The 14,507-nt window shown below is 42.4% G+C and overlaps 1 protein-coding gene across 2 annotated transcripts in view; it reads right to left on the minus strand.

Annotated features, from left to right (window-relative positions):
- Positions 1–2,857: 2,857 nt before the first annotated feature.
- Ccdc191 (coiled-coil domain containing 191) overlaps positions 2,858–14,507 on the minus strand; it is a 68,150-nt gene continuing 56,500 nt past the window's right edge. For both annotated transcript variants that reach the window (XM_027412648.2, XM_035444544.1), the window contains exons 14-17: positions 9,994–10,137; positions 7,358–7,510; positions 6,570–6,715; positions 2,858–3,292 (exon numbers count right to left, since the gene is read on the minus strand). In XM_027412648.2, coding sequence (XP_027268449.1) covers positions 3,148–3,292; positions 6,570–6,715; positions 7,358–7,510; positions 9,994–10,137 — 588 coding nt within the window. In that variant the 3' untranslated portion in view covers positions 2,858–3,147. The remainder of the gene's footprint in view (positions 3,293–6,569; positions 6,716–7,357; positions 7,511–9,993; positions 10,138–14,507) is intronic.

A 14,507-nucleotide genomic window follows, 5' to 3' on the forward strand; every position in this document is an offset into this window, starting at 1 on the left:
AAAGAGTCAAGGGAAAAGCACGGAGGATCAAGACTGAAGGAAGGGAGAAATTCCTTCATTAGTGGAAATGTTTCTTAGGAACTTGCAAAAGCTTACCACCTCGTTGGCAGGCTACCCTGAACGCTGCTAAACTGAAGCCTTCAGTGTGTTTTGGGGATAGTGCTATTTGTTTCTTCAGCCACAGTTGTTGAGGATATTACAAACCCCTGCTCTCCAAGTGGTCTTTTCCTTTGGTGAATGCATTGATTGTGGTATACTGTGCCATCTGCCTAGAAGGAAGATTGCCATAAACTTTCTCTTATGCAATAGTCCTTGACTTCTAATATTTTTAGCAAGAGAAAACTTTGTATACTAGAATCTACCACTGCCAGGAAACACAATGCCAGTAAGAGCCTGTGTGATACTGGTATCTGCCTGACAGACTCACTTCCTTTGGTAGGACATCAGCTTTTTATATAAAGCTCAGTAGACAAAAGTGAAAGCTTGTAGATGCACACACAGCTTTACCCACGAAGTTGAAGAAGTACGCTCTGTGCACTCACTCACCTCTTTAAACTAGCTAAGTAGGTTTCTATGACTTCACTTCCAGTTAGCCATATTTTGGTACCCTGCCTTTCAAAAAGGAAACTTTATTCCAAACAAGTAGTGGATGTGAATTGTGCGCTGGAGGCATCTGCTTGGAACTTGGTTTGCTTGGCAGCAGTTTGGCAGGTGAACTGTTTCCTATTAACCGTGCAGAGGTCATGGGGGCAAGAATGAAAACCATGTTAACTGAAGAGCAAATGAAGCAATGTTCTTGGCTGCTGAGATTTGTGTAACTGTTCTGAAGAAGCAGCTGAACTGAGTCCAGATGCTGGTGGTCAGTCAGCAACGCTTGAACTGGCTCTAAGCAGTTCACTGTAGGGCCGCAGGCTGAACGGTGAGCAGAGCATGCTGTTTGCCCCACGTTGGGCTTGTGATTTTATTGTTACTGGAGCCTTCCTGGGGCACTTTTCACCTTTAGAAATTCATATTTAAAAGGCAAAGCTTTAAAGGCAGAGATAAACTGTTCTAATGATACAAATAAAATTTTGGGTTTTTTTTTTTTTTTTTTCAGGAAAAGCCATTGACAAGATGCTATGTAGGAAAAGCCATTGATAAGATGCTATGTATGAGCAGCAAGCTCTAGTTGTGGTGCCAGGGTCTGGTGATTTGATGATGCTAGGGCTTTGGGGCCATGCCATTTGATTAATTTGGGGGTCTGATGTTAGACTAAGTGAAACCCAGGAATGAATTTCTGTAGTCAATATTTAATATGGATGGCCCAACAGCGTGAAGTGGGATTCCTCAAGCCAAGCTGGAGGCTGAGGGCTGGACAGTTTGCACTCTTTTTATACCTGTATCCACATCCTATCACCTCAGACTCAGATACAAGGCCTTTTAAATGGAGATTTTACCAACTACTGCCATTTGTGCAAAATAATGTCCTGTGACAAGTTGTCTAAAAGGAAAATAAAGTGCTTTCTTTACAGAAACAGTTGTCAGCGATTCTTGGTGTGTCCTGAAAGTGTTTCACCTTAAGAAAACCCTAAGCTGTGTGGCCTCCTGACCATCTCTTCATCCCCATCCCAAGGCTATGCGCTGACCCTAAACTTCATCTCCCTCGTTTCCTCCCTGGTTTTGTAGATCAGATACTGTTTATTCAGGCACTAGTTAGCAGTCATGTTTCAGACCACATCTTCGCCATGGCCCATCAAGACTCTGATCATGCAGAGGGCCTATAAGATGGCACTATGACCCCATCCAAATACGTGTCCCAAAGAAGCAATTTCTGGTTGGTGCTTGCGGTGAAGCAAAGATTAAGATAATTTTTATATGACTTATTTAGGACATGCTTACTGAAGAAATTCACCCTTTTCTGCAGGCTTATTATTAATATTTGTGTATGATTTTGATTTGTTTTTAGTTGTTAATGGCCAATATTTAACTGGGCTATAATTAAGCATAAACAGTGGTTTAGATGGAATGATATTAAATATGATTTTAGTCCTATTTTTCTTGTGGCCATTGCTCTTAAACACTTGTGTTTTTAGATGGCAACTGTATGATGCTGTTTGCGAGAAAGGTGTGGCTGGGCTGCAGTTCAGTTCTGGTGTTCTCTTGTCTCTCAGCCCACCACTCCACATCTTGCATGAGAAAAGGACTAAGGTCATGGCATGGAGTGCGGCCAGGTAGCTTAAGAACTATTCTGGATCAAGCACATTCACTCAGACAGTTTACCAGTTCAGCTGTTCTGGGTTACCATGATTGTTCTCATTTTACTGTGTGCATCTGTAGACTATTTGGATCTGTCACAGTAAAGATATGTTTTATAATGAAAAAAATTCCTAGCAGATGATTCTGTGTAAAAGTTCACAGAAGGTAACATTTGATCAATCTCTATAGAATCCCAAATATTAGAACATTCTTTGAATTCAGTGTAAGTTGCCAGGCCAAGCAGACAAAGCAGATGGATTACTTAGAAGCTGCAGTCAGGAGCACGGCTGGGCATTTTGATGAGGGGCTGGATGGTCCCTGCTGGAGCTGTTATTAGCGTTTGGAGTTTCCTTCATGCTCATCAAGGTGCTCTGAAATCAGGATGAGTTGCTGCACTCTGCTGCAGCTGTATAGGGTACCTTTTAATTGTACTTGCCATTGGGTGGGATGGGCCCTGTCCGGCACCTGTCACTCATGCTGTGGTCGAAGAACACAGACCCGCCCATCCCTTCTTTTCTAGGTACTCACTGCTCTGTTTTTATCCAGTGTCACACTTACCAGCATTTCACAGTAAGTGATAAGGAAACATCTTCCTTCACAAGTCCAGGCAGGCACACACTCGTCCTTTTTGGAGTTTATTATGCTAAAAATATATAAAATACACCAAACAGTGGTACTCTGGACTGCTCCTTTGGATGACCCACTGTGATAGACATTACAACAAATGCCTAACAACCCAGGAGAGATCAAGAAAGAAGAACAAATTCCCAGGATAATTCCACTGGTCAGTGATGCTTCTAGAAAGTAAGCTAGGTTCAGGTAGGTGTGTGGGTGCGATAACCTGCATAAATCCTGGCCCCAAAGACTTCCCTGAGGACAAGCATGTAGCTATTGGTATGCAGCCCGTAGCTGTCACAATGGTGTCAGCGCCTGGAAGTCTGGAAGGATGTCGGCAACCTTCCGACGGAGTTGCCCTCGCCGTTCTTCTCTCACCCTTTCTTCTTTTGTAAGCTTTACAAATGCCTTCCATGCCTGAATCATGACACTGAGAATCTTCCTTTAAGAGTAAAAGGGAGAGAGAGGTGGAAATCAATGGGAATCCTGACAGTATACAATGCTATTTAAAAAAAAAAAAAAAAAAAAAAACAGATGGGGATTCTGCAGTAAGTTGACATTTGCACCTAGAACCCTGAGCTGATAATGCAGGCTTTGGTATTTCTCAGTTGATCTGGTCACAGCCTGCACACTGACCAAGCAGGACCAGGAATTCTGACAGGCTTGGGCAGACAGCCATCAAGATAAAAACTGTATCCAGAAGCACTCATTTAGGGCACCCAGGGCTCAGTGCTCACATAATTTAAAGCTTGACTGGTAAGCGCACCCCCAACTACAAGAGAAAGCATCTAGAAAAGATATGCTAATACCAAGTTTGGAAAGGAGGTGTTCGGATGGGTGTGTGGGGGTGTTCACATGTTGACACGGAGTGCTGTATTTGGGAAGCATGCATGCCTTTTAAGGACTGTCCAGTACCTAAACAAGCTGAGCACTAGGGATACTGTGGTGAGGCCTAATAGTCTCTGCCCAGTTAAACAGCTAGCCTTAGTCAGAGCTGTGGGAAGGGACAATGGTGGAGAAGCAGAGGCACTGCCCAGTCTCAGGGTGAGGAGCATCTGAGGTGTTGAAAGGCATTACAGGTGAACTGCAGTGGCTACTCCTGAAGAGTGCAGGCCTTGAGTAAAGGTGAGGAGTCAGTCACAAGCTATAGGTTGGAACATAAGCACAAGGTTCCCAAGGCTATTTGTAAAACTAGAGGCAGTGATGATATTTATTCTGGCCTCTTAGCCAGTTAAGGAAGCCCCAGGATGCACCTCAGTCATTAATTTTACGGCTGTTGGTTGGTTGATGTTTTGGAAAAACAAGGTCCCACCCAAGAGTATCTACTCAGCCCACCACTGAAGGACTCCTGTGGTCATCACTAGGGCCCATCCCAGGCTTGACTTGACTCTGCCTCCCTCCCTCACCGGCTATTTAAAGCTCCTCTCCCAACTATATTCCAGGCTTTTTGATGCTTACACTGTGGCTCCTCCTATTCTGCCCCCCTGAAATCTCTGCTTGATCTAGGGAAATAAAAGAGAGCAAAAGAATGGACAGAAACACTGAGGCCGACTGCTGGTCAGAGGATGACATCTGAGCAGAGCTGAATGACGTGAAGGATGAGATAATGTGTGTTTGCCCTTAGGTTGAGGTGGACTTTGTGTCTCTGAGGGGCAGAGCAACCAGGAACAAGGAACAACATGGGAAAGAGACCCAGTCATAGTAGTGTCTCTATACCAAACACATGGACTCATGTTGATTCCATAGTTTTCCCATACTGATTCCACACTTCAAACCCTGAAAAGGAACACTGTCTTGCTATTGTGCCTTACAGCTTATAAGTGACAGTAAGGAAAACGAGAAGGGAGGTGTGTCAAGAGCAAGATTTAGAGCAAGAAAAGCCCGTGCAGAGTCCAGTAAGCTGCCTGCTTGGGAGTACGTGCTGTTCCCTTGTTAGAAGTGAAATCATGACATTACTCCCCCAGGATCATTACCTAAGACATGGTTTGTATGAAAACTCCAAGTTAATCTTCAGGCTGAGGAAGACAACTGAGGCAGATGAAAGGAGGCTGAATGTGTCATATTCACAGTGGCACAAAACTCAGATCACACCAGTTATGATTTAGGCTCAGCAGTGCATTAATACATTACTGTTTCCTTGTTCAGTCTTCACAACAGCCCAGAAGGTAAAGTCTGTTCTTACTTATTTTAAAGATTTTTTAAAAAATTATCTTTTATTATATTCCATTTATTTATTTATTTATTTATTTATTTATTTATTGTGCATTATGTGTCTGTACGTGGGTTTGCACATGCCACAGTGTGAGTATTGAGGTTAGAGGACACATATTGAACTGGGGTCATCAGGCTTGGTGGCAGGCACCTTTACCCACTAGGCCATCTCGCTGGCCCCATGATGGAAGACTCAAAAGGTTATGAATCCAGAGTCACATAGATACCGAATCCTAGCCTTCCTCTAAAGCTGATGCACTTATTCAAAGGTAAGTCCCCTGAATACTGTCATTTATTACATAGTTACCTTTATTTAGACCAAATTATAATACACTTGTTAGTCTGTTCCCAGCCCACTGATTCCAATAACTATACATTGAGAACAAACAGTTTTTGGTAGGAGTGAATGTCCTGGTATAACAAGATATGCAAGAGATGTGCATATACACAGTGAAAACAAAGCATCCAAAGCTGATTGTGAGGTGGGGAGGAGAGGGCAACCCCACCCCTCACAAGCATCCCCATCTCAGGTATTGCTGCAAATACCCACTACATTAACTGTGCTTCCCAGGAGTGACACTTGACCAGCAAAAAGGGTTTTCCTATCTACTCTTGGAACATTTCTGTACAAATGCTTAGAGAAATTCTAAAGTCAGAGAATAAACGCCTACTCATTTATAAGATATTTGTGTGAGAGACTACATTATCTTTCCATAAATAAGACCAAATTGCATTTTAAACATTAACTAGTAATACCACATCTATACACAGAATTCAAACCAAGGAAAAACTACACTGAAGTGTTGAAGGCTCCATGCTTAGGAGGGGAGCAAGGATATGGTCACTGTACAAATCAGTAGATTTCTTTAGCTGTAGGAGGGACTTTGATTAGGAAGGGGCCTATGGGACAGTGAGGTTCTACTTTGACCTCAGTTGTGGTGACACGGGTGTCTAGAAATTACTATCTTCATTTGGTTTATACACTTTAAAATTTTGTGGTGTATTTCACATTAAGAAGTCAAATTTAAAAATAAAACTCTGTGCTAAGGGTACTTGTTGCTCTTAGAGGACCTGTGTTTGGTTTCTAGCACTCACATGGTGGCTCATAAGCACCTCTAACTCCAGTTCCAGGGGATCCTATGCCTCTTCTGACCTCTGTGGACACCAGGCATGCATGTGGTACATTCACATTTGCATAGTCTCTTTCTCTGTCTCTCTCACTCACATATACACACACTAAAAATTAAAAAAAATTAAACCCTGGTGACTAATAAGGAACATATTTGCTCAGATATGTCCCATGAAGTTCACATTTGGTCCCTGCCAGCCTGTAGGTGGATAGGACAGGCTTCCTCATCATTTTAAAGTTGGTTTCCTGTGATGCTCTCACCCATGTGAGTCAGGAGAGCCTAGCTCTCCTAGCCTCCACCTCATCATTTCACAGTGCAGCAGTAGAATGTGTTACAGGCAACTGGGTAGTCAGTGAGCTTGAGAGCTTGAAGCCTTACCTGTCACAATGTTCTGCTGCAATCGCAAGTTTTCTCTGGGATTCAGTCTTCAGATCCCTGACCATGGTAAGCCAGGCCCTGAAAAACTTCTTCTGCAGGAAGTAGACACAGAGTTTTCTTGCTTCTTTCTCCAGATCACTGACATACTAGTGGGTGTAGTGAGACAAATAATATCAGCAGACAAGTAGAGTAAGTAAAAAAAACAAATGACAAGAACCAAAACAGACACACACAGCCAAATAATAAACGATGCAAAAGGCTGAAAGCTAACAAGGCAGTCAAGATAATATCTTCCGCAACATACTATAACAATAACAGCAATTCAGGAGCACAGTCAGGTGTAAGGTTGACAGGAGAGGTTTCCAAAATCAACCTAAGTACTGTGTGACAAGAAAAACCAAGGACTATAAAAAACAAAAGCTGAAGTAAGGACTCATTACAATATAAACACATCCACTTTATGGGGAAAATGACGTGTGCTTGAGATTTTATACTAACCAAAGTTAGTATAAAGGAATGAACTGGATTCATGGCTCTATGTTTTTGAAAAACCAACGAATATGGCATTATGAAGGTCATTTAGGTTTTTGTTGTTGTTCATGGGGAGTTGAGCAGGGAGATGTATTTAGTTTTGCTTTTCTGAGGCAAGGTCTCACTATATACTCTCTAGACTAGCCATGAATTCATGGCAGTCTTCCTGCCTCAGCTTCCCAAGTGCTGAGATCATAGGTATGTGTCATCACACATGGCTCAAGGAGATGCACTCAAGTCCTTTCTGTGTGGCTTACCTGGAGCCAGCTTTGGAAGACTCTTCTACACAATAGTTGGGAATACAACTGATCAGCCTGGGCTGTCCTCGTAGCCAGAGTTTCCTGGCTATACCGGAACCAACTGAGCAGGCATTTTCTTTGTAGTGCCAAACAGTGATGTTCTTCTGCTACCTGGAAAATGTTTTAATGAAAAGAGGAAGTTATTCCTTAAATTTTAAATCACTTAAGGAAACATACATAACTAGGGAAATGATACCATATAGCAGGTTTAAGATAGTTACTGGACAAGAATAATCTTGAGTTGCCTATAGTCTATGTCTAAAAGACTGGCAACTGGCCTTGTTCTGTGGAGCTCGCAGATTCACATACATGCTCTTTCAGCGCTGACTCACTGAGGTCACAGACACTGGCTCCTTATGGAAATGGAATAAGCAGCTTCTACGACATCACTTCATGCCCACTAACCTTCAGACTGGGTGGCTGGCAGTGCTCTTAGTTTGCTCTCCTGGAACCTGGACAGCAATTCCATAACAGACGGCTCTTTATTATGTACTTAACCACTGTCTAATTGAGGAAATGCCAATACTTTCAATTAGTTTTGTAGAATGAACTGTCACCAGGATTGAAATTTAGACATTATCAATAAACCTCAAAACCATTGATTCAAAAATAGCATGATGAATATTTTAATGTCTCACCAATTTAAATGGCTGAGAGTCTCATCCCAAATAAACACAACTCAGCTTTTATGTATGAAAAAGAGACTGTCATGTTCCTTTGACAGAAGAAAAAGACCCTTCTCTTTGTAGACCTCTCTAGACAGTGACACATTTCCCTAGGTCTCATCTAACCACCCAGCACTGTGAACATGCTTCATCCAAGCAGATCTCCTGGAAGTCATATTTACTGGCCAGAACGGCCATCACGGGAGCTCTGGGACATACCAAACTTGGCAGCTAAAGGCCGAACAACATTCCATCTGGTTTTGAACTTCTTGATCACTAACTTGAATGCCCTGTTTTATGTGGTGGGTAAATTTGTCAGTGGAATTGAAACATTTCATTGATGTTGGATTTCAGGTATCCCTGTAGCAGAGCAGTTTGCTGTTCTCTGTAGCAGCATTATGTACTCTTTACAATGCAATTTCACAGCACCTCCCGATGGAGTAGATGGAGCTTCATCCCTTAGTGACCTTGAGCCTGACCTTGTGATTGTTCTGTTTGATGAAATATTGGTGGGAGTGTTTGGCAGGTAGATTAGCAGCCTGGAGGACACTGGGAATAGACTTTCTACCTCACAAGGCACAGCTTACAAAACCATGACCTAGAGCTATGGGGCTGATTACCACTCAAAAGAATGGGATCTGAATATACTCCCTGCCCTGGGAAGAGACATGACATTTCAAAGCACCAGAATGTCACTAATAAAAAAAAGTTGTCTAAAATTTATTTTCATTATGTGTCTATATATGTAGAGGTTCACAGAGGCCAGAAGAAGGCATTAGATTCCTTGGAGCCTGAAAAAAACAGCCTGTTGAGAGCACTCAAGGGTGCTAGGAAATGAGCTCTGGTTCTCTGCAAGAGCAGCAAGCACTCAACCAGTGAGCCGCCTCACCAGGCCTGATACCTAACTTCTAACTTTCCAAGACTACAATCTACTTGGAGGCTGTCTAAAAGAACAAAGATATACCACTGCCTTCTTGAAGCTGAGTCATACAACTGGGTGTGTCACTCAACTGGACAGACCAAGTTCCTCAAGAAAAGCTGCCTTTTCTACACACTTTAGAAATAGAATTCTGCCTTAAAATGTGAAGTGGGGCTGGGCAGTGGTGGCGCACGCCTTTAATCCCAGCACTTGGGAGGCAGAGGCAGGTGGATCTCTATGAATTCGAGGCCAGCCTGGTCTACAGAGCAAGTTCCAGGGCAGGCTTCAAAGCTACACAGAGAAACCCAGCCTCGAAAATCAAACAAAAACAAAAGAGTGAATTGGGACAGTGTAGTCTCTTTGGTCACTCTACACACCCACCCTGGGGGTGGATGGGTGTTCTCCATTTCATTCTGCAATGAACTTCACCCATGTTCTACTGTACACTCTATTCCGATGGAGATCACAAGGACCTTGGAGTCAAGGACTCCAGAGCAAGGTCCTGATGATGGATAGCAGAGTTCACAACAGGCTTGGTCCATCTGCTAGTTAATTGCTAGGTGGAAGGCACAACCTGAGTAGCTCTGGATCCAGTGACTCGGGTTGGGGAGAGACTGGGACCAAAGCTACAACTGGCCTCCAGATTCCTGAGAAATAAGAATGAGTTGCAATGCACTGAGATTTTGGGGTTGTCTGTGGCAGAGACCCAGCCACCCTTATTTCTCTCAGTTGTAAACCATGCTAAAATTGAGAGTTACCTCTATTCCTTCTGTAGTGGTGATCTCTAATAAAATCATTCTAATTTCCAAAACCTGCTAAATTACAAGTATTTAGATAGCCAAATCTACACTGTTATTCACAACAGAGAAATACACATCCTCAAGGCAGTTCTCTTTCTGGCTTTTAAAAGCACTACATTCCCTCCACCCTAAAGCCTGACTTTCATGGTGTTCGTGCTGTCCGTGAAAGGCCTACTTTCTAATTTGGGGGTTGATACCACGATGGCACACCTCAGTGCTTTGCTTGCTTTGCATTCTCAGTCTCTTCCAGGGCTCCAGGCCTTTTTTCCTTAGCAAGACCTTTTCATAATGATCTTTGGCTACTGCTTCCAACTCTTGATTTCTCTTGATTCTCTTCTGTTTCTCTAGTTCTTTCTGGGGGAAAAAGAAGGAAAAACTCCATGATTAAAAAAGCCTTAAGAACTTAATTTAGACAAAAAGCCAATGAATTGCACAAGTAACCACTAAATAGTGTGTCAATTATATAATAGAACTCTGGAATATATATATGTTGGTCATGAGCTCTACATCATTTGAGCTGTATATTCTTGGGTTTATTCAACATTGTTCATAGAAATGAGCTCCACTCCCCTCATTACTAAAAAGTTAAAACATCTACTCAAGAGAGAAATCAGGAGGTTTTCTTTATTATTCTAGAAAACCCAGCAATGCAAACCTTCACCAGAGTTATGATGTAGAGCCTTGTGTATAAATAATGTTGGTCAAATGACAACTCTGTTGAAAGTCTAGAAGAATATTCTTATCAATGAGGTGTTTCTTTCCTAAGTGAACAGTACATCCAGATACAAGCTAAAAGGATTTATCATCACCAAGCTGCCCTCTGTCCTGAGCAGAAAGATTAACTCCCCCTGGTGGTTCCCCAAGAAAAAGACACCTTGTGCTCTCTCACAAAGGGCATACACTTGTGAGTGGTGTGCCTAGGAAAGATGACAGAAATGTAATGGTCTACCCTACAGACACCATTATCTATTTACTTTCTGTCTTTTAATAAAAGCAGCCTGTAATAAAGGTGGAAGAGAAAAAGTCTACTCAACCAAAGTGAGCAATAGGAAGGCACTGCTTTAAAAGCAGATGGCAGACTGCCCTCAAGGTGGTCACTTGTGGGGCAGAAATGCAACATTCAAGTTCCTTTTCATTCTTTAATTTCGTGTTGTGAAAAGGACAATGGCAAAATGGTTGCTTCAACAAGCTACTTTATGTGTATGAGCCTTCTGCAAGAAGAAAGGGGGAGGGGAGGGAGGAGGGAGGGAAAGAGAGAGAGAAACAGAATCAGAGAAACAGAATCAGAGTATTTCTAACAGTTAAGGGGACAGCATTCTCATCTAATTCCATTACCTATCTGCAAGTTCTTGAAAACAAAATGTCCACATTCTTTAGGAAATTACATCAAAACCACCTTCATAATCTTTATTTCAGATAATCAAGATCCTTCTTGAATGGGAGGCAGACATAAAAACTGTAGACAAGCATTTCTTCATGAGTAAAGAATAAATGAAACAGAAATGGATTGTTTCCACATGCAGGGAACTATCCTGCATCAATGGCGGCTTACAGACAGACATCAGAGCCTCACTTCCATTTTTTGGAGAAGCCCTTGGGCTCAGCCTGAAGAACCTGCTTGCATGGACCCACAATTTATTTTCCACTTCTTTGTACAGGAAGTGAATGACAGCTGTATCCATTCAGCTGAGACATTGACATGGTATGATTCTGTTTTGAGAAAGCATTTATATTGGGGATCTATAGTGGGGTTTTAAAGAGCACATAGTTCCCTCAGGTTAAAAAGCAATATTAAATATGAGTTTCTCTCTGATTTAAATTATATTTTGCATAATTACAAATGATATATGAAAACATCTCATCCAAATGTTTATCTGTATCAGCCACTATATCTCGAGCGAAAGATCAAGGATTACAAATATGTTAAGGGAAGTATAGGACACTTAACACTGTTTTAACACTAATTTCTTCACAATGGATCACAGAAATCAAAATAGAAACATACTGGTATATGCCAATTTAAAATAAATAAAAGCAAATAAACCAAAATACAACCACCAACAGAAAGTCCCTTTGATCCATGGGATGCCAAAATATACTCTATTCCTTAACTGATCTCAATCTGCTAGAAGTGGCACCTTTCCTAAGTCGCCACAGAAGGCACTCTCATCCAGGTCATGAATGATGCCAATGTTTCCAAACTAAAGAGTCATTTGTTTGCTTCAGAACTGAGCTCAGTTCATACTGCGCTGGGGCAACCATCACTCCTCCCCAATTCAAACACTTCTCTCACTGTTCTGATCATAAGTTCTCCTGGATCCTCTGCAAAAATATTTATGCATCCTAGGCTATGGCCCTGAACTCTCATCTCTGTCCAGACAACCCCTTCCAGGTTGATTCTAGTCACTTCTAGAGCATTAAAAACACTGACATATTTGAAATTTCTAGACTCCATATTCCCATCTTGATGTACAAGTTTCTCTATCCAGCTGTGTGTGCCTAACAGGTATCTGACATGTGTGTGTGTGCCATGTGGGAGCCTCCTCTGCATCCAGTGGCTCAAATATCCTCTGCTCAGGATGGTTTTCCTGTCTTGTTTCCCACATTATTCTCCCTGGCCTGCTTCTTTCAATGTTAACTCATTATCTCTTCCAAACTGGCACAGGTGCTTTCTGAAGGCAGGGATGTCTGTCCTCACCGCTCCGTTCTAACACTGGAGAAAAGACTAGCACATAAGCAGATATTTCACAGGTACTTACCCCATGAGCCAATATGTTTACTAAAGACTGAAGACTTCATTTTCTCTGATAAAATTATCTATTTCAATAACAGATATTAATTTCCCAGTAGTTAAAAGCATATTTATAAGCTGGGTGTGGTGGTGCCCACCACACTAGGGAAGCAGAGGCAGGTGGATCTCTGAGATTAAGGCCAGCCTGGTCTACAAAGCAGGTTCCAAAGTAGCCATCAACACCCCCCCCAACCCAGAAAAAAAGCATAATTATATGGGCATAAAAAACCAGTTTGATAAATAGTACTAGAAAATATATATCTGATAAAATACAATGGGACTTTAAGAGGTTTTATTTTTAGGTCATGTTGTAAGACCCATGAATGGCACCATTGTAGGAAGCCGGTTCCTGCATTATCCATTACAATAATAGGTGCCTGAAGACACCAAGATGTAAATTACTTCACAGGCGCTGGGTAATTTCCATTCCTTTGATCTCTGCCTATCCCGTGGCTCATTTTGGCCTGAGGAGCTGAAGCCATTCATAGGGTAACACGTCCCAGGCGGCTGGCCAGCCTTTATAAGGGATGGTTTTCTTGGTTCAATGTCTCCGCTCTGGGAAGCTTATGCTCTTTCACTCTCAAGATGCATTAAAGCTTGTCTGCAGAAGGATCCGAGTGTCCCATGTGTGATTTCTTGCTGGCGAGAAATACAGAGCGCGCGGGACATATGGTGCCGAAACCCGGGAACATATGAACATCTCCAGCACCGCGGAGACCCCTTGGCTACAAGGCGGATTCAGAACTGCAGGATGGTAAATTCGGAGAGGTATGTTTTTTCTGGACTTTGGCTTAGGAATGTTGCTATTTTGGGAGGTTAATATAGAGGCTTCTATGCTTTTACTAGGAGCTATTTTGACTTTTCTCACTGTTGTAGCAATCTTAAAGAAGTCCAGAATTACATATCAGAAACCGAATGTGGTGAGAGATGGGGCGCGCCTAACAATAAAATATAAGAAAAAAGGACCTCCCGGGATGTCTAGTGACAAGGGAGTGAATAATTTGTTAAGAGAAACAGCAATAAATAAGAAAAAAGGACCTCCTGGGATGTCTACTGACAAGGGAGTGAATAATTTGTTAGATGATTCTATAAATAAGTTTAAAGCTTTAAATCTTGATAGCTCTGATGACTCTGAAAGCTCAAGAGATAAAGTTTTAGAGGAAACAGCTCAGCTAGGTGAAAAAGAAACAAAAATGGAGGAAGAGAAAATAGGGAATAACCGGTCACACCCCGGTAAATTTAAGAGAAATAAAGACTCAAAACCTAGCCTCTGCCCTACAACGAAACTAGAGGCCTTGGAGCTGAACAGCTCAGACTCTGAGATTTTAGACTCTAGCAAGGAAGCAGAGCTAGAGGAGAAGACAGCACGATACCACCCCGATAGATATCGGCTGCCAAAAGTGAAAACAAATATGAGGCCATCGCCTATTAATCCAGCGGGTGTGCTTCTATCAGCACCCCCATTATTTGGTACCGACTCCTTTTTACCATCAGAGGAGCGGAGAAAATTACAGATGGCTTTCCCAGTCTTTGATAGGGGAAAAGGCCATGCCTGCTATTCAACACTTCTTAAAGGCCTGGAATGCCTGGGGCTTTAAAGCCTCATAAACATTGACGCTCGGGCCAAGCGTCTCACCTCAAAACCTAAAAGGCCAAAAGGAAATGGTAAAATGGAAAGATATCTTAACTGATCTTTGGAGAAGCCCGGATCCTATTCTCATAAGATCCAGGGGAGCGATATTGTGTTTTCTCACAGGATGAAGAAAATCCCCTGTAGATCCCAGAAAGACTCAACCTGAAGAGCCTCTTCGGACCTTCAAAAGTCGGAACTCCACCCTCTCCCCCGGGAGTTGAGAGCCGCTATTGTTATCCAGATTAACTCCTGCCCTTGGCGGAGAGATTGTCACTGCTTAAGGGGTGGGGGTGGGATTGT

Source organism: Cricetulus griseus, chromosome 4 (genome assembly GCF_003668045.3).
Source record: "Cricetulus griseus strain 17A/GY chromosome 4, alternate assembly CriGri-PICRH-1.0, whole genome shotgun sequence".
Classification (NCBI taxonomy): Eukaryota; Metazoa; Chordata; class Mammalia; order Rodentia; family Cricetidae; genus Cricetulus; species Cricetulus griseus.